This window comes from Oryctolagus cuniculus, chromosome 16 (genome assembly GCF_964237555.1).
Source record: "Oryctolagus cuniculus chromosome 16, mOryCun1.1, whole genome shotgun sequence".
In the NCBI taxonomy this organism is placed as follows: Eukaryota; Metazoa; Chordata; class Mammalia; order Lagomorpha; family Leporidae; genus Oryctolagus; species Oryctolagus cuniculus.
Window position 1 is genome coordinate 66511395 of NC_091447.1, and position 19006 is coordinate 66530400.

The 19006-nt window shown below is 65.6% G+C and overlaps 1 protein-coding gene across 5 annotated transcripts in view; it reads left to right on the forward strand.

Annotated features, from left to right (window-relative positions):
* Positions 1–18961, forward strand: part of DOCK6 (dedicator of cytokinesis 6) — a 36946-nt gene extending 17985 nt beyond the window's left edge. Inside the window, exons 22-50 of one of the 5 annotated variants that reach the window (XM_070059091.1) lie at positions 51–214; positions 675–779; positions 2381–2473; positions 2701–2796; positions 3040–3180; positions 5139–5252; positions 5489–5659; positions 6091–6230; positions 6315–6484; positions 7880–8040; positions 8323–8505; positions 9290–9416; positions 9593–9677; positions 9812–9908; positions 10006–10140; positions 10346–10498; positions 11106–11264; positions 11347–11447; positions 11889–12081; positions 12530–12673; positions 15290–15421; positions 15513–15527; positions 16350–16475; positions 16563–16652; positions 16740–16976; positions 17815–17958; positions 18039–18145; positions 18333–18494; positions 18775–18961. In XM_070059091.1, the coding sequence (XP_069915192.1) occupies positions 51–214; positions 675–779; positions 2381–2473; positions 2701–2796; positions 3040–3180; positions 5139–5252; positions 5489–5659; positions 6091–6230; positions 6315–6484; positions 7880–8040; positions 8323–8505; positions 9290–9416; positions 9593–9677; positions 9812–9908; positions 10006–10140; positions 10346–10498; positions 11106–11264; positions 11347–11447; positions 11889–12081; positions 12530–12673; positions 15290–15421; positions 15513–15527; positions 16350–16475; positions 16563–16652; positions 16740–16976; positions 17815–17958; positions 18039–18145; positions 18333–18494; positions 18775–18817 (3788 nt within the window). In that variant the 3' untranslated portion in view covers positions 18818–18961. Of the gene's footprint in view, positions 1–50; positions 215–674; positions 780–2380; positions 2474–2700; positions 2797–3039; positions 3181–5138; positions 5253–5488; positions 5660–6090; positions 6231–6314; positions 6485–7879; positions 8041–8322; positions 8506–9289; positions 9417–9592; positions 9678–9811; positions 9909–10005; positions 10141–10345; positions 10499–11105; positions 11265–11346; positions 11448–11888; positions 12082–12529; positions 12674–14320; positions 14477–15289; positions 15422–15512; positions 15528–16349; positions 16476–16562; positions 16653–16739; positions 16977–17814; positions 17959–18038; positions 18146–18332; positions 18495–18774 lie in introns of those variants that run through there. The other 4 variants (XM_070059093.1, XM_070059094.1, XM_070059095.1 and 1 more) reach the window with 4 other exon arrangements.
* Positions 18962–19006: the final 45 nt, after the last annotated feature.

Sequence of the window (19006 nt, forward strand, 5' to 3'; positions counted from 1 at the left end):
GGCCGTCGGGGCGGTGGGCAGGGGGCTGACCCCGTCTCTTCCCTGCTCAGGGGCCCCGCCAGGCACGGTGCAGGCCGCCACCATGGCCCGGGGCTCCGGCCGCCCCCCCAGCCTCTACCTGGCCCGCTCCAAGAGTATTAGCAGCAGCAACCCTGACCTGGCCGTGGCCCCGGGCTCCGTGGACGACGAGGTCTCCCGCATCCTGGCCAGCAAGGTAGGCCGAGGGGGGCCTGGCGTCTGCAGCCTGAGTGGCCGCGGCTGCCGGGGGCAGGGGGAGGCGCTTCCTGTGGGTGGAGGATGAGGAACGAGGGGGACCCGGATGTGCACGGTGCACACACCCACACATATCAACACAGGGCACATGCACCTGCACCCTGTGCACATTGGAACACATGTATGTGGGTACAGACATGAACACGCGTGCATAGACCTGCACGTATGAACATGGGTACGCACACACACATACGCATGGTACATGGTATACTCCACGCACATGTGCGCGTGTACGCAGATCCCCAGGCACATCAGGCACGCGCATGCCCGCGGCCTGCGCGTGAGTGCCCGGAGGCACACGTCTCTGCGGCAGGCGGGCAGGCGGCGTCCGGGCTCCGCGTCTCACGTTGCTCCTCTGCCCCCCCCCGCCCGGGATGCTCCCTCGCATCCCGTGTCTCCAGGGCGTCGATCGCTCCCACTCCTGGGTGAATTCCGCTTACGCTCCGGGCGGCAGCAAGGCCGTGCTGCGGCGGGCGGCCCCTTACTGCGGGGCCGACCCCAGACAGGTGCCCTCCCCTCCCCTCCACCCCCGCACGTGTATGACTGCACCACCCCGGCATGAGCTGCTTCCCACCTCCCTGGCCATGGCCATCTAACCTAGGGGGGCTGCCTGCAGGAGGCGGCAGCCCCCACCTGCCTTTGTCTGGGGCTGTGCTGTCTGCCTTGCAGAAAGCACTGGGCCTCCTTAGCCAGCACAGCCTCGGACAGAGACAGAGTCACAAGGGCTGAATGCAAATAGCATGCAAATGTATGCAAATCCAGTCACTGATAACTTCACTGCTCCGCATGGCCTGCCCCCCTCCCTTTAATGCACCTGTGCTTGGGGGCTCTCTCTCGGGTCCCCTTGGCAGAGCTGACCTGGGCTCCCCAGAGCCTGCCCCTTTGGTGCCAGACAGACCGGGGTTCAAGGCTCACCCTGAGCCCTAAACCGTGCACCTACACTGTGGCTGAATCATCAGGTATAGTCAGGACTCTGAAAAAAGTGCTCAGCCCAGCCCCGCAGTCTGCAGCCCTCGCGGGCAGGGCCAGGGTTGGGGGTGGGGAAGAGCTTGGTCCAGTGGAGCCCCTGAGCCAACCCCTAGGTGGGCGTGGCTGAATGCCCCGCCCCCTAGGTGCGCGTGGCTGAGTGGCGAGATGGAGCCTGCCAGGGAAGGGAGAGTGGGTGTCCAAGGTAGAGGAAAAGACACGTGGACAGATGGGGAGCTCAGAAGAGGCGGCCCTGGGGTTCCCCACTCTGCACCCCATGGCAGGCCCAGGGGCTCCACGCAGCACGCACAGGGGGTTCCTCTGCACCGTCTGCTCCTGGGATCGCCGTGCCAGGAACCTGGAAATCTGAACTCACGCGTCCCGCCCACCCCTGAGCGCCAGCATTCTTAATGGGGCACCCCCTCCCCTGCCCCGGATACGCTCGGCTCCCAGAGGGGTCAGCCGGGCCTTGGAGAACCCGTAGGGAGGCGGCAGTCCAGGCAGGAGGTAGCCCCAATAATGGCCCTTGCCTGAGCTAGCCCGTGTGTAGTGCGCCGGCCTCACCCTCAGCGCCTTCACCCGAACCCACTCTTGGCGTCTGCACCGACCTCTGCAGTTCCACCTCCATTCACTGTTCACTCAGCCGCTCTGGCCACGCCCTCCTCCAGTGCCCCCTCCAGTGGGCTCTCTCAGCTGCCCCGTCAACTCACTGTGGCTTCCTCGTGGGTCTCCCCACCTCCACCTGCACCCACACCTTCATTCCCACAGATGGGTCTGCCCGAGCCACTGCCACGCCCCTCGGGGGTGGGGGGCTGCGGGACGCGGCCGCACAGACCACCTGTGCTCACTCGGGGATCGCCCCTGATGCCCACGTGGCCTGGGCGAACCCTCGCGCCTTTCTAAGGCCCTGGCCCCAAGCCCCACCAACACGGAACCTGAGGATACAGCTTCCCAGGCGAGCGTCACTCCCTGGGGCCGCATCTCGCCCCAGGCACCGTGCGCGGACGGATCTCTCGGATCTCTCTCTCTCTCCTGTCCCCCGCCACCCACGTGCGGAGGCGTCTGCTCCATCCACCCCCTCCTGTCTCTCCACGCTGACCCCACCCCGCCATTCCATTCTCTTCGCCCCATCCCACCGTAGGCCACCGATCGCAGCTCTAGCCGGGCCTCCTCTTACCTCGAGGGTGCCTCGTCGGCCCCGCCGGCCGTCCAGCCGAGACCCACTGCGCAGAAGGTAGTGGGAGGGGAGGGCGGGGGACCCCAGGTCTGCTGCGCCCCCGCCCGGAGCCCAGCAGGGTCTGCAGAGCCCAGCGAGTGGACACCCGGCCCTGGCCCTCTCCACCTGCTGCTCTAACCCCAGCCTTCCAGCTCTGTGCTTTCTGGGGCCTGCGAGGAGCGGGAGGGGGCAGCAGCCGCTCGTGGTGGCCATGGCCGTGACTGTGGCCGTGGTCCTGCCCGCAGCTGCTGCACGAGGAGCTGGCTCTGCAGTGGGTCGTGAGCGGCAGTGCGGTGCGCGAGGCCGTGCTACAGAACGCCTGGTTCTTCTTCAAGCTCATGGTGAGCGCGCCTCCCTCCCTGGGAGGGCCGGCGCCCCGCCCCCAGCCTGCACCGGAGACCCCGAGGAATGGCGCTCAGAGACCCCCACGTAGGGATGAGGGCCACACCCACACCCCTTAGGCTCCACCCATGGTCTTCAGGCCCTGCCCTCACACCCAGGCCCACCTCTCTTGCGGCCCAAATCCCGCCCTCTTCTGGCAGGCCTCTCAAGCCCCGCCCCACCCCCTCTGGCCCCGCCCCCAGGTGAAGAGCATGGCGCTGCACCTGCTTCTGGGCCAGCGGCTGGACACGCCGCGAAAGCTGCGCTTCCCAGGCCGCTTCCTGGACGACATCTCTGCCCTGGTGGGCTCTGTGGGCCTGGAGGTCATCACCCGTGCGCACAAGGTCAGGGACTCGCGGCCTGGATGGGGTGAGGGTGGGGGGCGTGGCCCAAGCGCGGTCCCAGAGCTGGCCAGGCGGGGGCGCCCGGCTGCCAGGGCGTGGTTTGCCTGACGGGTTATTCTTGTACCGCCTGTTTTGGGGGCGCCTAGTCCTGGGTGACACAGTAGCCCCGAGTTCTTGCCCTGCGGTAGGGGACTTGAGTTGATGGGGAATTGGGGGGTGGGGAAGCGGCCAGTGCAGAGGCGTTGAGGCTGGGTGTAAGAACAGTGAGGGGGCCGGCGCCGCGGCTCACTAGGCTAATCCTCCGCCTTGCGGCGCCGGCACACCAGGTTCTAGTCCCGGTTGCTGCCCCTCTTCCAGGCCAGCTCTCTGCTGTGGCCAGGGAGTGCAGTGGAGGATGGCCCAGGTGCTTGGGCCCTGCACTCCATGGGAGACCAGGAGAAGCACCTGGCTGCTGGCTTCAGATCAGCGCGGTGCGCCGGCCACATGGCGCCGGCCGCGGCGGCCATTAGAGGGTGAACCAACGGCAAAGGAAGACCTTTCTCTCTGTCTCTCTCTCTCACTGTCCACTCTGCCTGTCAAAACAAAACAAAACAGTGAAGGGGCAGGTGTTCCTGGGGTGCAGGGAATGGGGCGATGGGAAGACGTGAGAGCAGGCAAGTGATGAGACCGATCCCTTAGCACAGTGCCAGTATACAGTAGGAGCTTAATAAATGGATGTTGGTGTTCTGAGAGCCAGGCGATTGTCCAGGCCCTGAACCGCCAATTCCAGTGCCCCTGGGGGCTAGGCAGCCAACAAGATAATAGACATCATCTCAAGCACGTATTGAGCTCCAGCTGTATATCTCAGCCCTTTAGGTGGATCATATGAAACCCTCCCAGGAACCCGGGCAGATAGCACTATCGTTATGTCCATTTTGCTGCTGGGGAAACTGAGGCAGAAGACGGCTGGCACCGCACAGCTGAGCAGGGGCGGAAGCCAGTGGCTAGCAGGAGAGGGGGGCTTCTCCGAGGACACCCACGCTGTCCCCAGGGGCGGCCCTGGCTCGGTGTGCCTGCAGGACCGGCTCCGCTGCTGCCAGATTGTCTGATTGTTAACCGCTGGGCTCGCCCCGAAAGTTCCAGGCTCTGGGAGCGCCCTGCCGGCCCAGGCCAGCCCTTGCACAATCCCACGCGGCCTCCGGCTTGGTTGCAAAGGTGCTGGCCTTGTTTCCATGGGGCCTCCCCGAGGGCTGGCCCAGGCTGAGGGGCAAGCACCCATCGGGATGGCCCCAGCAGCCCCATTCATTCGCTTACATTTATTAAGCACCGACTGTATCAGGTTCGATGCATAAGACAGACCCAGTCCCCGTCCTCCATGGACCCAGAGTCCACTGCTTTTGTATTTTGTTTCTTTGGGTAGAGGGGAACCGACAGCTCCTCCTAAGACTAATTTCTGAGGTCCCAATGGTTGACAGGTGTTTGTGGGCGGGGCCTCCTGCCCCGTCTCACATCAGGTGGGTGTGCTACCCCAGGGCCTTTGCACAGACCTCTCCCCCTCCACAAGACGCCTTTCTGCCCTCATGCTTTGGGCCTCTCTTGCCACGTGACCCCGTTCGATTGGTTTCAAAGCACATGGAGTGTTCTGGAATTCTGCTGTCCATCCGTCTCCCCGGAGGAGACCATGAGGGGGGACCCCTGGCAGGCCCTGCGCCCCTCTCATCACAGGGCGTGGCTCCGGGCAGGCGCTCATTGAATGCCCGTTGCGTGACCACAGAGATGGATTTGCTTGAACAGGACCACAGGACATTTTAACTCGACCGAGATGGCCGGAGGGAGGAGAAAGGCCCAGGGTCCCCAGAGCCCAGGCCGTCCAGAGAGCCCCAGGGCTCGGGGCAGCGGCTGGCGCCTCCGGGCTGGCCCTGAGAGCCCGGCGGGCGGAGTGGGTGTGGCCTGACCGGCCCTGTGTCCCGTGTCCCCAGGACGCGGAGCTGGCCGAGCGCCTCAACGCCAGCCTGGCCTTCTTCCTCAGCGACCTGCTGTCCCTGGCGGACCGCGGCTTCGTCTTCAGCCTGGTCCGAGCCCACTACAAGCAGGTAAAGGCGTGGTGGGCGTGGCGAAGAGCTGGGAGCTGGGCCAATGGTGCCTGTGGTGGTGGGTGTGGCAGATGGCGTGGGCGTGGCGAAGAGCTGGGAGCTGGGCCAATGGTGCCTGTGGTGGTGGGTGTGGCAGATGGTGTGGGCGTGGCAAAGAGCTGGGAGCTGGGCGGATGGTGCCTGCGGTGGTGGGCGGGGCAGCGGCAGGAGCGCCTCTGAGAGTTCCCGTCCCACAGGTGGCGACTCGGCTGCAGTCGGCCGCCAACCCCACGGCACTGCTGACCCTGCGCATGGACTTCACCCGCATCCTGTGCAGCCACGAGCACTACGTGACCCTCAACCTCCCCTGCTGCCCCCTGTCGCCCCCGGCCTCGCCCTCGCCCTCCGTGTCCTCCACCACCTCCCAGGTGGGCTGGCCTCACTGCTGCCCTTCCTCCTTGACCTTGGACCTCTCACCTCCAGTCTTCTGTGGCTCGCTCACCTCTTCTCCCTTTCGCTGTGAGTCGCTATCCCCCCGGACTGACTCCTTACCTTTGACCTTTGATCTCCGACCCTTCACCCTGACCCACCTTTCTCCGCAGTTTTCCAGAAGGGTCCGCTTCCGGCTTCTGACTCCTAAAATTCACTCCACAGCCGTTGCCCTCGGCTGTGCACTTTTGACCCCACGCTCTCTCACCCCTCCCCTTTGACCCCCACACCCCGATGAGTTAACCCCGATCTCTCCTCTCTGGCTCTGGACACTGTTGCCTCCTGGATGGGTTCTGTGGTGACCTCTGACCTCTGACCCTGGACCTCGGGCACCCTGCCAGTGCTGACTCCTCCCCCCCACCCCATACAGAGCTCCACCTTCTCCAGCCAGGCCCCGGACCCCAAGCTGGCCAGCATGTTCGAGCTGAGCGGGCCATTCCGGCAGCAGCACTTCCTGGCTGGGCTGCTGCTGACAGAGTTGGCGCTGGCCCTTGACCCTGAGGCCGAGGGGTGAGCCCGGGCCCCGCCTGGACCCCGTGGTGGGTGGGGGTGTCCAGCAGCCCCCCCCATGCTGAGCACCACACTGCTCCCCAGGGCATCTGTACTGCATAAGAAAGCCATCAGCGCTGTGCACAGCCTGCTGTGTAGCCACGACACCGACCCCCGCTACACGGATGCCACCGTGAAGGCCCGCGTGGCCGAGCTGTACCTGCCGCTGCTGTCGCTGGCCCGGGACACACTGCCGCGGCTGCACGACTTTGCTGGTCAGTGGATCGGGGCCGGGCTGGGGCGAGACAATTTCCGAGTGGAAATCCACCCCATGAGACACGGGCTGGGCCAGCCAGGAGGGCAGGGCTGGGGCAGGAGCCTGGGTGGTCAGAGCAGGGCAGGTGCAGGTTCTGCCATGGCGCCTTGTTCAGCTCTCGGGTTTGTCACCTGCCAGGTGGGGACAGCAGCAGCCCCAGCTGCTCCACAGAGAATCCCCGCCTCCCAGAAAGACAGGAAGTGAGGATGACGGGGTGGGGGCTGTGCGGGGCCCCGTGGGACAGCGGCTGGGAGCAGGGACCTGGGGCTTGCGGGCTGCTCCTCTCGGCCATTTCTGGAAGTTCTCAGCCGCGCTCTGCTGACCCCGCCCCCTTGTTCTCTGCCTCTCTCCTGGGACTGCACTTGCACGTGTGTTAGACCCTCCGGTCGCTCTGTTCCGAGGCTCGCGCTCCCCGCCGTGGGGGCTCAGGTGGGAGGGGTTTGTGTGCACCAAGCGTCTCTCCTGCCAATGTCAGCCATCGCACATTTCTGTTATCAAACGTTCAGATTTTTTTTTTTTTTCGTGTAGATTCTGATTTCCTGTTGAGAATCTCCATCTTTGGGGCCATTTTTACACTTTCCCTCCAACTTCTAAACTCAGCATTTGTCTGTCTGTCTGCTTCTGTGGTCTGCTGTGTTCTTGCACCGGCCACGCCTTCCTGCCTCAGCCCAAGTGCGCCCTGTGGTTTCATTGTACTGTGTTGTGGACATGGTGCCCAGGGGTGACGCAAAGCAGTGTCTCCCCGCCGAGGCGCCTCCCTCCGCTCCCGCAGGCAGACAGGGTAGGGGGGCTTTGAGGAGCTTTGTATTTGCTCACAGCTGCTCCAAGACGGGGTGGGGGATCCTTTTCTTAAGGCCATAGTCTTGGGAAGCAAGACTGCTCAGGTTAAGATCCGAGCTCCAGCATTGTCCTGCTGTGTGACCCTGGGCAAGTGCCTTAACCTTTCTATGCCTCCGCTTCATCGTCCATACAAGGACCATAAAAGTGCTTCCCTCGTAGGTAGGGCTGCTTTGAAAACCAAGAGCTAATGACTTTAGCTGGCGTAGATATGACGGCTAACTGGCGCTGTAATCATAGCAGCGGTATATTAGCGTTTGCCATCATGCCTGTCCTGGTCACCTTCATCACCATTGTCGCCGTCGTCTGTACTCTGTGGGCCAAGCTGTGTGCTAGGAGTTCAGTCTGTAGCCATGGCCAGAACCGAAAAGGCCCAAGCCACTGTGGGCCTTGCCTGGCGTCCCAGCTCGGGTCACGGGTTCCGGGGATGGACTGCAAGGGACCCTGGCTTGGCATCATGAGACGGGATGGCCCCGAGCCGAGCCTCACCCCTCTGTCCACGGTGTGTCGCCCGCAGAGGGCCCGGGCCAGCGCTCCAGACTGGCCTCCTTGCTCGACTCTGACACGGACGGTGAAGGGGACTTCGGAGGCAGCATCAACCCCTCGGTGGCCATGGCCATCGCCGGCGGCCCGCTGGCCCCCAGCTCCCGGCCCAGCATCTCCCAGGGGCCGCCCACGGTGAGTGCGAGGCTGGTCCCTCCGGGAGGGGGGGGCAAGAGAAGTGATCTCATGCTAGCATGGCGTGGACAAAATGAGACCAGGGGGACGCTGGTGGACACATCCATGTCCCACATGAGGGCCTGGCTTGGTGTCCCGCCCCCAGCTTCCTCCAGGGGTAGGCTGTGGGAGGTAGCAGGTGCATGGGCCACCCAGAGGGAGTTCCAGGCGCCTGGCTCTGGCCTGGCCGTAGCAGCCGCCTGGGGAATGAACCCGCGGATGGAATCCCTCCCCCTCTCTCAGGCGCCTCGCTCCGGCTGCCCGCTCTCGGCGGAATCGAGCCGCACCCTGCTGGCCTGCGTGCTGTGGGTGCTGAAGAACGCAGAGCCCGCCCTCCTGCAGCGCTGGGCTGCCGACCTGGCCCTCCCGCAGCTCGGGCGCCTCCTGGACCTGCTGTACCTCTGCCTGGCCGCCTTCGAGTACAAGGTCGGCGGGGCTGGGCGGGGCCCCGTGGAGCAGGAGGCAGACAGGGTTCCCGGGGTGCTGGGTGTGTCGAGGGCATGGGCTGCCCTGGGGCTGGGGGCCATGTCGCTAGCAGCCCTCTTGTGAGAACTAACCAAGATTCCATGAGCATGCCCTTAATCCCTTCTGAGGCCACACCCCCTAAGATCTAAGGCACCCACCTGGCCCGCCTCTTAAAGGCCCCACACCCTCCCAACAGTGCCACACTGGGCATCAAGGCTCCTAGGCTCCCACAAACCCTTAGGGGAAGACCCATATCCACACCCTACAAAAGGAAGGGATTGAAGTGTGTCTTGGAGCATAGGCGCCCGGGGTGGGGAAGGTCTGGGAGCAGAGGAGCCGGCTAGCCCAGGTCCCACCAGAACGGTTGTGGCACAGAGGGTGAAGCCGACGCCTGCCTGCTGGCATCCTGTATCAGCACCGGCTGGAGTCACGGCTGCTCCACTTCCCATGCAGCTCTCTGCTGTGGCCTGGGAAGGCAGCAGGTGATGGCCCACGTGCTTGGGCCCCTGCACCTGCACAGGAGACCCGGATGGAGCTCCTGGCTCCTGGCTTCAGCTTGGCCCAGTCCTGGGCATTGCAGCCATTGGGGGGAGTGAACCAGCAGATGGAAGCTCGCTCTCTCGCTCTCCCTCTCTCTCCCTATCTCTCTGCCATTCAAATAAATAACTAAACATTTGTAAGAAAAATAAAACAACCAGCAGAGCCCGCCCACCCTGACCCCGCCCCCGTGCTCCGCCCCACCCAGGGGAAGAAGGTCTTTGAAAGGATCAGCAGCCTCACGTTCAAGAAGTCGCTGGACATGAAGGCACGGCTGGAGGAGGCCATCCTGGGGACCATCGGTGCCCGGCAGGAGATGGTGCGGCGCAGCCGCGGTGAGGGCGCCGGGACCCTGTGCCACCGCCCGCCCCGTGGGGAGGGGACTCGCCTCCCCCCCCACAGCAGCCTGCGCCCCACCCCCACCCCCGGGGGAACTTCCTGCCCGTCCATTTCTCCCGCACTCACGCCTGTGCGTTTGTTCTGCGCCTCCATGTGTGTGCGCGCCCCGCAGAGAGGAGCCCGTTTGGGAACCAGGAGAATGTCCGCTGGCGCAAGAGCGTCACGCACTGGCGACAGCCCCCGGACCGCGTGGACAAGTGAGCGCCCAGGGTCCGGAGCCAGCGGCTGGGTTCGGGCCAGTTTCCATTGAGGAAGGAGTGGCCCGCGACCCTGCCCTCCCCCCTCCCGCCCCGCCCCAGCGGCTCCCCAAGACCACGCCTCCCCCCTGCAGGACCAAGGATGAAATGGAACACGAGGCCTTAGTCGATGGGAACCTGGCAACCGAGGCCAGCCTGGTGGTGCTGGACACGCTGGAGATCATCGTGCAGGTGCGGCTTGGTCCAGCAGCTGCCCCGCCCTCCGCTCTGACCGCGCACACGCCCCCGTCTCTGACCCGGGATTTCTGACCCCCCTCCCCCCACAAAGACAGTGATACTGTCGGAAGCCCGGGAGAGCGTGCTGGGCGCTGTGCTGAAAGTGGTCCTGTACAGCCTGGGCAGCGCCCAGAGCGCCGTCTTCCTTCAGCACGGCCTGGCCACCCAGCGGGCCCTGGTGTCCAAGGTGAGCCCGCCCCCCAGCAGACCCCTGAGCGGTTCCAGGGCTGGGAACGGGGAGTCAGAGTGGCCAAGGCACTGGCCTGGGTTGCACAGCACAGACGCAACCCCAGCTGTGACTCCAAAGCCACAGAGGGCAGATGCCAGGGGCCGCGACCCCATCCCGAGGGCGGGGAGGGGCTGAGCCGCCTGTGCCTGGGTCCCGCGGGCAGTTCCCAGAGCTGCTGTTCGAGGAGGACACGGAGCTGTGTGCCGACCTCTGCCTGCGGCTCCTGCGGCACTGCGGCAGCCGCATCAGCACCATCCGCGTGCACGCCAGCGCCTCGCTCTACCTGCTCATGCGCCAGAACTTCGAGATCGGCAACGTGAGTGGGGGCTGGGGGCGGGGCGGGGCGGGGCCGGAGGGGCGGGGCAAGTGCTGGGGTGGGGCCGGCAGGGGTGGGGCAAATGCTAGGGGCGAGGCAGGTGCTGGGGAAGGGGCGGGGCAAATGCTGGGGGCGGGGCCGTCCCCAGCACTGGAGCGGGAGGAGGGGGTCAGGACAGAGCGGATGCCGCGGGTGAGTGGCACAGTGGGTGAGATGCCACTTGGGACACGGCATGCCGTATCAGAGGCCCTGGGTTCGAGTCCCAGCTCCCTGACGAGGTGCACCCTGGGGGGCGGCAGGTGCTGGCCCAAATGCCTGGGCCCCTGCCACCCACGTAGGAGACCTGGATGGAGCTCCTGGCTCCCGGCTTCAGCCTGGCCTGGCCCTGATTGTTACAGGCATTTGGGGAGTGAGCCAGTGATGGAAGATCTCTCTCTGCCTTTCAGAGAGAGAGAGAAAGAGAGAGAGAAGGGGCAGGGGGGAGGGGAGGAAGAATGACAGGCCCTGAGGCGAGCTGTTAGTGGGTGGGGCAAGGAGCCAGCAGCCCGAGCCAACCCCACCGCGGGCATCTGGCGCCCGTGGCCACTTCCTGCCTCTGTGCCCGCAGAACTTTGCCCGCGTCAAGATGCAGGTGACCATGTCGCTGTCGTCCCTGGTGGGGACGACCCAGAACTTCAGCGAGGAGCACCTGCGACGCTCGCTCAAGACCATCCTCACCTACGCCGAGGAGGACGCGGGCCTGCGGGACAGCACCTTTGCCGAGCAGGTGACCCCGCGGGGCCGCCCCGGGCTGGGCTCCTCCCCTTCCTGACCCCTGACCCCTGACCCCGCGCCCCTGTGGGCTGCAGGTCCAGGACCTGATGTTCAACCTGCACATGATCCTGACGGACACGGTAAAGATGAAGGAGCACCAGGAGGACCCCGAGATGCTCATGGACCTCATGTACAGGTGGGGGGCGCCAGCCACGCCCACTCACCGGCAGGGGCGGGCAGGGGCCGGGAGGGGAGCAGGTGAGCAACAGGTGAGGGGCCAGGGAGGGGTGGGGAGGTGCAGGGATGACAGATCGGGAAGAGGGGTGGTGCGTGGGTGATGAGAGCAGATGGAGGAGGTGGGGTGGATGGAGAGACAGGTGGAGGAGGTGCGGACAGGGTTGCACTTGGCCAAGGGAGGTGGCCAGTGACCAGAGGAAGCGGACGGGAGTGCTGAGAGGCTGGTCGGGTCACGGACGGCCAGGGGAGGGGCTGAAGGGGTGGACAGGTTCAGGCAGGTGGGCGGAGGGGCAGGCAGCGGGCGGGACAGGACACAGGCTGGGGGAGGGAGGGTGAGCCGTGGGTCACACGGAGGCGGGCAGGGGCACCGGCTGAGTCCCCCCACCTCCCCGGGCACCAGGATCGCCCGGGGCTACCAGGGCTCCCCGGACCTGCGGCTGACCTGGCTGCAGAACATGGCGGGCAAGCACGCGGAGCTGGGCAACCACGCGGAGGCGGCGCAGTGCATGGTGCACGCGGCCGCGCTGGTGGCCGAGTACCTGGCCCTGCTGGAGGACAGCCGCCACCTGCCCGTGGGCTGCGTGTCCTTCCAGGTGAGTGGGGGCCACGCTGGGCGGGGGCGGGGCCTGCGATGCAGGGTTGGGGCCTGAACGAGGGGCGGGACCTGTGCTAGCAGGATTCCGGAGGGGGCGGTTCTGGGGGGCGGGAAAAAAAAAAAAAAAGCCTGTGCCAGCGGGGGGCGTTCTGTGCCAGGTGAGGCAGGGTCTGGGCCAGGCAGGGGCGGGGCCAGCGCCAGGGGGCAGGGCCTGTGCTAGCGGGAGGGGGGTCCGGGGGGGCGGTTCTGCGGGGGCGGGGCCTGGGCCAGGCAAAGGCTGGGCCTGCGCTAGCGGGGGCAGGGTCCAGAGGGGGCGGTTCTGCGGGGGGACAGGGCCTGCACTAGCGGGGGGGGGGGGGGGTGGCGGGGGGGGCGGTCTGAACCAAGTGGGGCGGGACCTTGGGCAGGGGCGGGTCCAGGCCTGACGCTGGCCTCCCACCCCCCAGAACATCTCGTCCAACGTGCTGGAGGAGTCGGCCATCTCCGACGACATCCTGTCGCCCGACGAGGAGGGCTTCTGCACCGGGAAGCACTTCACGGAGCTGGGGCTCGTGGCGCTGCTGGAGCAGGCGGCCGCCCACTTCACCACGGTGAGGCCGCTGCGGGGGCGGGCGCCGCTGCCAGGACCCTGTCCCAGCCTGGGGATCGGGAAGAAACGGAGTTGGGACCCTCAGAAACCGCCACCCGGGCCGGCTCTGTGGTGCAGCGGGTTAGAGGCAGAGAGAGACAGAGACGGGGGGGGGGGGGGGGGTTGTCTTCCATCCGCTGGTTCACTCCCGAGATGGCCACAATGCCCAGTGCTGGGTCAGGCTGAAGCCAGGAGCTCCATCAGGGTCTCCCACGCAGGTGGTGCAGGGGCCCAAGAACTTGGACCATTTCCCACTGCTTTCTCAGGCCATAGCAGAGAGCTGGATGGGAAGTGGAGCAGCCGGGACTTGAACCGGTGCCCTTATGGGATGCCAGCATCACAGGCAGTAGCTTTATCCACTGTGCCATGATGCAAGTCCCTCCATGAACTTTGAAAAAGAAAAAATTGTTCTCAATTCATTTGAGAGGCAGAGAGAGAGAGAGAGAGAGAGAGAGAGACAGAGAAAGAGAGCGCTCTTACTGGCTGGTTGACCGACTCCTTAATGCCTACCGTGAGTGGGGCGGGGCGGGGCGGGGCCGGAGCTGAACCCAGGCTCCCTGGGTGGCCGGGGGCCAGTCCCTTGGGCCAGCACCACTGCCTCCCAGGGCGCAGGGCAGCAGGAAGCTGACGTCAGGTATCCCGCGTGGGGTGCTCTTGACCGCTAAGCTAAACACCTGCCACCTGCCCCATCCAGAAACTTTTGTAGACCCTTCGTAAACTTACACTTAGGATTTTAAATTGTTTTATTATAGAAAATTTCAGACAAGCATAAAATGAGGTTTTTTGGTTTGTTTTGATTTTTTTTAGATTTATTTATGCATTTGAAAGGCAGACACACACACACACACACACACACACACACACAGAAATCTTCTGTTCATTGGTTCAGTCCCCAAATACCTGCAACAGCCAGGCCGGGCCAGACAGAAGCCAGGAGCCAGGTGCTCCATCCTGGTCTCCCCCGTGGGTGGCAGGGGCCCAGGCACTCGGGCCAGCACCCACTGTCTTTCAGAAGAGGTGCCAGCGGCCGGTGCTGGGGCGTGGCTGGTTAAGCCGTGCCTGCAATGCCAGCATCTGTTATGTGCGCCAGTTCCAGTCCCGGCTGCTCCACTTCTGATCCAGCTCCCTGCTAATGCAGCGGGAGACGGCCACCCACGTGGGAGACCCAGATGAAGCTCCTGGTTTCGGCCTGGCCCAGCCCTAGCCATTGTGGCCATCTGGGGAGTGAACCAGTGGTTGGAAGACCTCTCTCTCTCCCTGTCTCCCTCTCTCTGTAACTTTTTTAAAAAAGATTTATTGATCTGAAAAGCAGAATTACACAGAGAATGAGACAGTGAGAAAGAGAGAGAGAGAGAGAGGGGTCTTCCATCTGCTGGTTCACTCCCCACTTGGCTACAATGGCAGGAGCTGCACCAATCTGAAGCCAGGAGCTCCATCCGGGTCTGCCACGCAGGTGCAGGGGCCCAAGGACTGGGGCCATCTTCTACTGCTTTCCCAGGCCACAGCAGAGAGCTGGATGGGAAGTGGAGCAGTCGGAACTTGAACCCGAGCCCAGGCAGAGGCTTAACCTTTTTATGCCACAGCCACGGCCCGGCCCTTTATTTCTTAGGTTCTAAAGGGTGCTCGCCAACCTGCTTGCAGGGCTGAAGGCAATTGATTGCTCTGCATTTGACGTGGAGGCCTGGGACCTTGTTCCCAGGGAGTCTGCAGCCCGCGTGTGGCCGACTGCATCTCCATGGTGTCGCCTCGCCTGTCTCTCGGTTCTTGGCATTTTCAGAAGCCGGTACTGAGCCGTGCGTGGGAGGTCGGGGTCCAACTTGGCTTCCCCTGGCAAAATTCCTCCTTGGCGGGTGGTGCTGGCCCCTGTACTGATGTCGTTCCAACTGCTGTTCCCTGGTTGGGGTCTCAGAGACAGGCCTCAGGGGTCGGAGCCGGGGGGACAGAGCCCCTCGGAGAGACGGTGGACATCACAGTGCACCTGCCACGTGCCCAGCTGATGCCGGAGCTGCTGGGGGCGAGGGGCGCACACACGCGGCCACGGCCACACAGCAGGAGGGGCTTGGGGGGGGCCCTAGCCCTGGTTCCCCTCTGGGAAAGGGAGGGGGAATGAGAACCAGGGGCCGCCGGTTTGTCACAAGTGGTGGAGGGGGCGGGTGTTTGAAGTCACAGGGGAGACACCACTTGGGACGCCCCCAGCAGTGCCTGTGTTGGAGTTCTAGTTCCAACTTCCTGCTGACGCACACCTGGGAGGCAGTGGCCATGGCGCAAGGGCCCCCGCCACCCACCTGGGAAACCTGGACGGAGCTCCTGGCTCCTGGCTTCCGCCCAGCCCAGCCCTGCCTGTTACAGCCCTCTGGGGAATGAACCAAATGGGAGATTGCTTTCCGTCTCTCTCTGCCTCTTAACCAAATACATTTGTAAAAAGTGGTAGAGACCAAAGAGTGATTCATGGGGGCCCAGCACAAAGGCTGGGGCTCCATCTGGGTTGGGGGTGGTCCCGGTGGGCCTCCTGGAGGAGGTGATAAAGAGTGGGGCGGAGCATGGGTTGGGGGAATCCTGACTGTAGCCTGACCCCCAGGGCGGGCTGTACGAGGCGGTGAACGAGGTCTACAAGAACCTCATCCCCATCCTGGAAGCCCACCGGGACTACAAGAAGCTGGCGGCTGTGCACGGCAAGCTGCAGGAGGCCTTCACCAAGATCATGCACCAGGTGGGCGCGCGGCACCCCCCCAGACCCCGCCCTTGGCCTTGACCTCTTTGCCCACAGGTTCCGCTGACCTTGACCTTCCTCTTCCCTGCAGAGCTCCGGCTGGGAGGTGAGCAGGGGGGGCCTTTGTGGGTCCCCCCCCCCCCGCCGCCGCCTCTGGGACCCCCATGATGTCCAGCCAGCCATGGCATAAGGCCGCCAGGGGGCGCCAGAGGCACATGGCAGCGCGCCGGAGGGGCTGCGGCTGTTGGGGGGGGTGATGACGCACTCCCCGCCCATTTGCCCCCTCTCCTGCCCCAGATCCGCGGGGCAGCCTGTGAGTCACCCGGCTGGGAGCCTTCCAGGGCCGGCTCGGTCACTGCTGGGGACAGGAGGGGAGGGGGCTCTCCCTCCGCGGTCAGGATCAGCCCTTGGCTCTCAGCCGCCCCTGCGCCTGCCCCCTTCCCTAGCCCCTGGCTCTCCCCGCCCCGCCACCCCGTCTCTGCCCCTCGTCCTGGGTGAACACCCCCCCATCCCGCCTCTTCCCTACTTGGGTCTATTTTTAGGCATCTCCTAGTTTGGGGCGAATTTTCTGGCCAAAGATGGCAGAAGCCCAGCGCCCCAGCGGGCGGGCTGGGTGGGGGCCCAGTGCGGCAGCAGGGCCTCTGCTCCCCCCATCCCTGGGCTCCCTGCCCAGGAACGATTCGCCTGGGGGGGGGGTTGTTCTGACCTCTGACCTCACCATGATTCTCTCTGTCCACCCCCTACCTCGGGCCCCCACCGATTGATTCTGCCCTGCGGTACTCGGATCTGCCTCGTGAGTACACACGGAACCACCCTGCTTCCTCTCCGGGCAGGGGTGCCCCCGCCCCGGCCCTGGTGCCCCTCTCCCCCAGGGCGGCCTCCCAGGCTAACCACAGCCCCCCCCCCACACACCCCGCCAGGCCCCCAGCGCGTCTTCGGCACCTACTTCCGAGTGGGTTTCTACGGCGCCCACTTCGGCGACCTGGACGAGCAGGAGTTCGTATACAAAGAGCCGTCGATCACGAAGCTGGCGGAGATCTCTCACCGGCTGGAGGCAGGGCGGCGGGCAGGCGGCGGGGCGGGGGGGCGGAGGGTGCGGGGGTGCCCCGCGGCGCTGACTCAGGGCCCCGCGCCCCCACAGGAATTCTACACCGAGCGCTTTGGGGAGGACGTGGTGGAGATCATCAAAGACTCCAACCCCGTGGACAAATCCAAGCTGGACCCACACAAGGTGGGTCTCGCCGCCCACCCGCGCCCGCCCGCCTCCCAGGGGCCCTCTGCGGGGAGCCTCACACCCGCCCCGCCCCCCGCACCCCAGGCCTACATCCAGATCACCTACGTGGAGCCTCACTTCGACACCTATGAGCTCAAGGACCGCGTGACCTACTTCGACCGCAACTACGGGCTGCGCACCTTCCTGTTCTGCACGCCATTCACGCCCGACGGGCGCGCGCACGGCGAGCTGCCCGTGCAGTACAAGCGCAAGACGTTGCTTAGCACGGACCACGCCTTCCCCTACATCAAGACGCGCATCCGCGTGTGCCACCGCGAGGAGGTGCGGGCCAGCCCCGGGAGGGCCCCTGCCCTCCAGCCTGCTCCACTTCCCATCCCGCTCCCTGCTGATGCGCCTGGGAAAGCAGTGGAGGGTGGCCCAGGCGCTTGGGCCCTGCCACCCTTGTGGGAGACCCGGATGGAGCTCCTGGCTCCTGGGTTCCACCTGGCTCAGCCCAGATGCTGCAGCCATTAGGGGAGGGAACCTGCAGATGGAAGATTCTCTCTCTCTCTCTATGGCGCGCTACCTTTCAAATAATGGCTTTTGGAAGGCCTGGAGTCCCCAGACATGGAGCCCCAGGGTCAAGGGCACCAGAGGCAGCAGCCCCGCAGCTAGGCCCCAAGCAGAGGGGGCGCCCCTCACCCCCCCGCCCCCAGCAGACAGGCTGCTGAGCCTCAAGCCACGCCTTCTGCAAAGCCCACCCCAGTAGGGTGCACAGCTCTCCCCCCACCCCCAGCCAGTGCACAGCTCTCCCCCCACCCCCAGCCAGTGCACAGCTCTCTCCTCCACCCCCCCAGCCAGTGCACAGCTCTCCCCCACCCCCAGCCAGTGCACAGCTCCCACCCCCACCCCCAGCCAGTGCACAGCTCTCTCCCCCACCCCCACCCCCAGCCAGTGCACAGCTCTCCCCCACCCCCAGCCAGTGCACAGCTCTCTCCCCCACCCCCACCCCCAGCCAGTGCACAGCTCTCCCCCACCCCCAGCCAGTGCACAGCTCTCCCCCCACCCCCACCCCCAGCCAGTGCACAGCTCTCCCCCACCCCCACCCCCAGCCAGTGCACAGCTCTCCCCCCACCCCCACCCCCAGCCAGTGCACAGCTCTCCCCCCACCCCACCCCAGACAGTGCTGACGCCCGTGGAGGTGGCCATTGAGGACATGCAGAAGAAGACGCGAGAGCTGGCCTTTGCCACCGAGCAGGACCCGCCCGACGCCAAGATGCTGCAGATGGTGCTGCAGGGCTCCGTGGGGCCCACGGTGAACCAGGCACGGCGGGGGGCGGGGCAGGGCCGGGGAGGGGGCGGGGCCGGGGGGGCGCCCTCACAGCCCCTCCCGCTCCCCCACAGGGCCCCCTGGAGGTGGCGCAGGTGTTTCTGGCCAACATCCCCGAAGACCCCAAGCTCTTCCGCCATCACAACAAACTGCGGCTCTGCTTCAAGGACTTCTGCAAGAAGTAGGCGCCCATGCGCCCACGTGCCCACGCGCGGGGCGGCCCTGGGGCCCCTCACCCGCCGGCGGCGCGCCTGTGGCGTCTCCCCGCGTGCCTGGCCCCTTCCTGGGCCTGCTGCCGCCTCCCCCCTACCCCCAGGGCCCCCCGGCTCCGGCTCTGACCCCCGCCCCGCCCTGCCGTCCGGCCCCAGGTGCGAGGACGCCTTGCGGAAGAACAAGGCTCTGATCGGGCCCGACCAGAAGGAATACCACCGGGAACTGGAGCGCCACTACGGCCGGCTATGCGAGGCCCTGCAGCCGCTGCTCAGCCAGCGCCCGCCCCAGCTGCTGGCCCCGGCCCCGGCCGGCCTCAGGTGCCCCACGGGGCCCCTGCACCCTGGAGAGGGGAGGGCGGACGCCACCAGTGCACAAGGGGCCTCGCCCGGGGGGGGGGGGGGACACACACAGGGCAGGCTCCCCCGGGCGGCCACGTCCGGGGCAGGCATCTGTGCGTGCCTCGGTCCCTACATCTCTAAGATGGGCGTGTTGGAACCTCCTGTGGTTGCGCCCAGGGCTGCGTGGGGCTGGGTGGGACCGGAGAGACCCAGGAGCCAGCCGGGGAGCGATGCTGAGCCTGCCCCGCTCTCCCCCCAGGAACTCCCTGAACAGAGCAAGCTTCCGGAAGGCGGAGCTGTGAACTCCAGCCCAAGGACCCAGCTGACCGCGTCCTGCTGGGGGGTCTTCCCCACGCTGCCCACGGGCCGCGGCTCGGGCCCTCTGTCTTCCCACCTGTGCGCACTGAAACTCCCTCTCTTTTAATTTAAAATGGTTTTTATACGCATGTGTGGTGTCGTGTGGTGCGGTCGCTGGGGGCTGGGACAGGTCG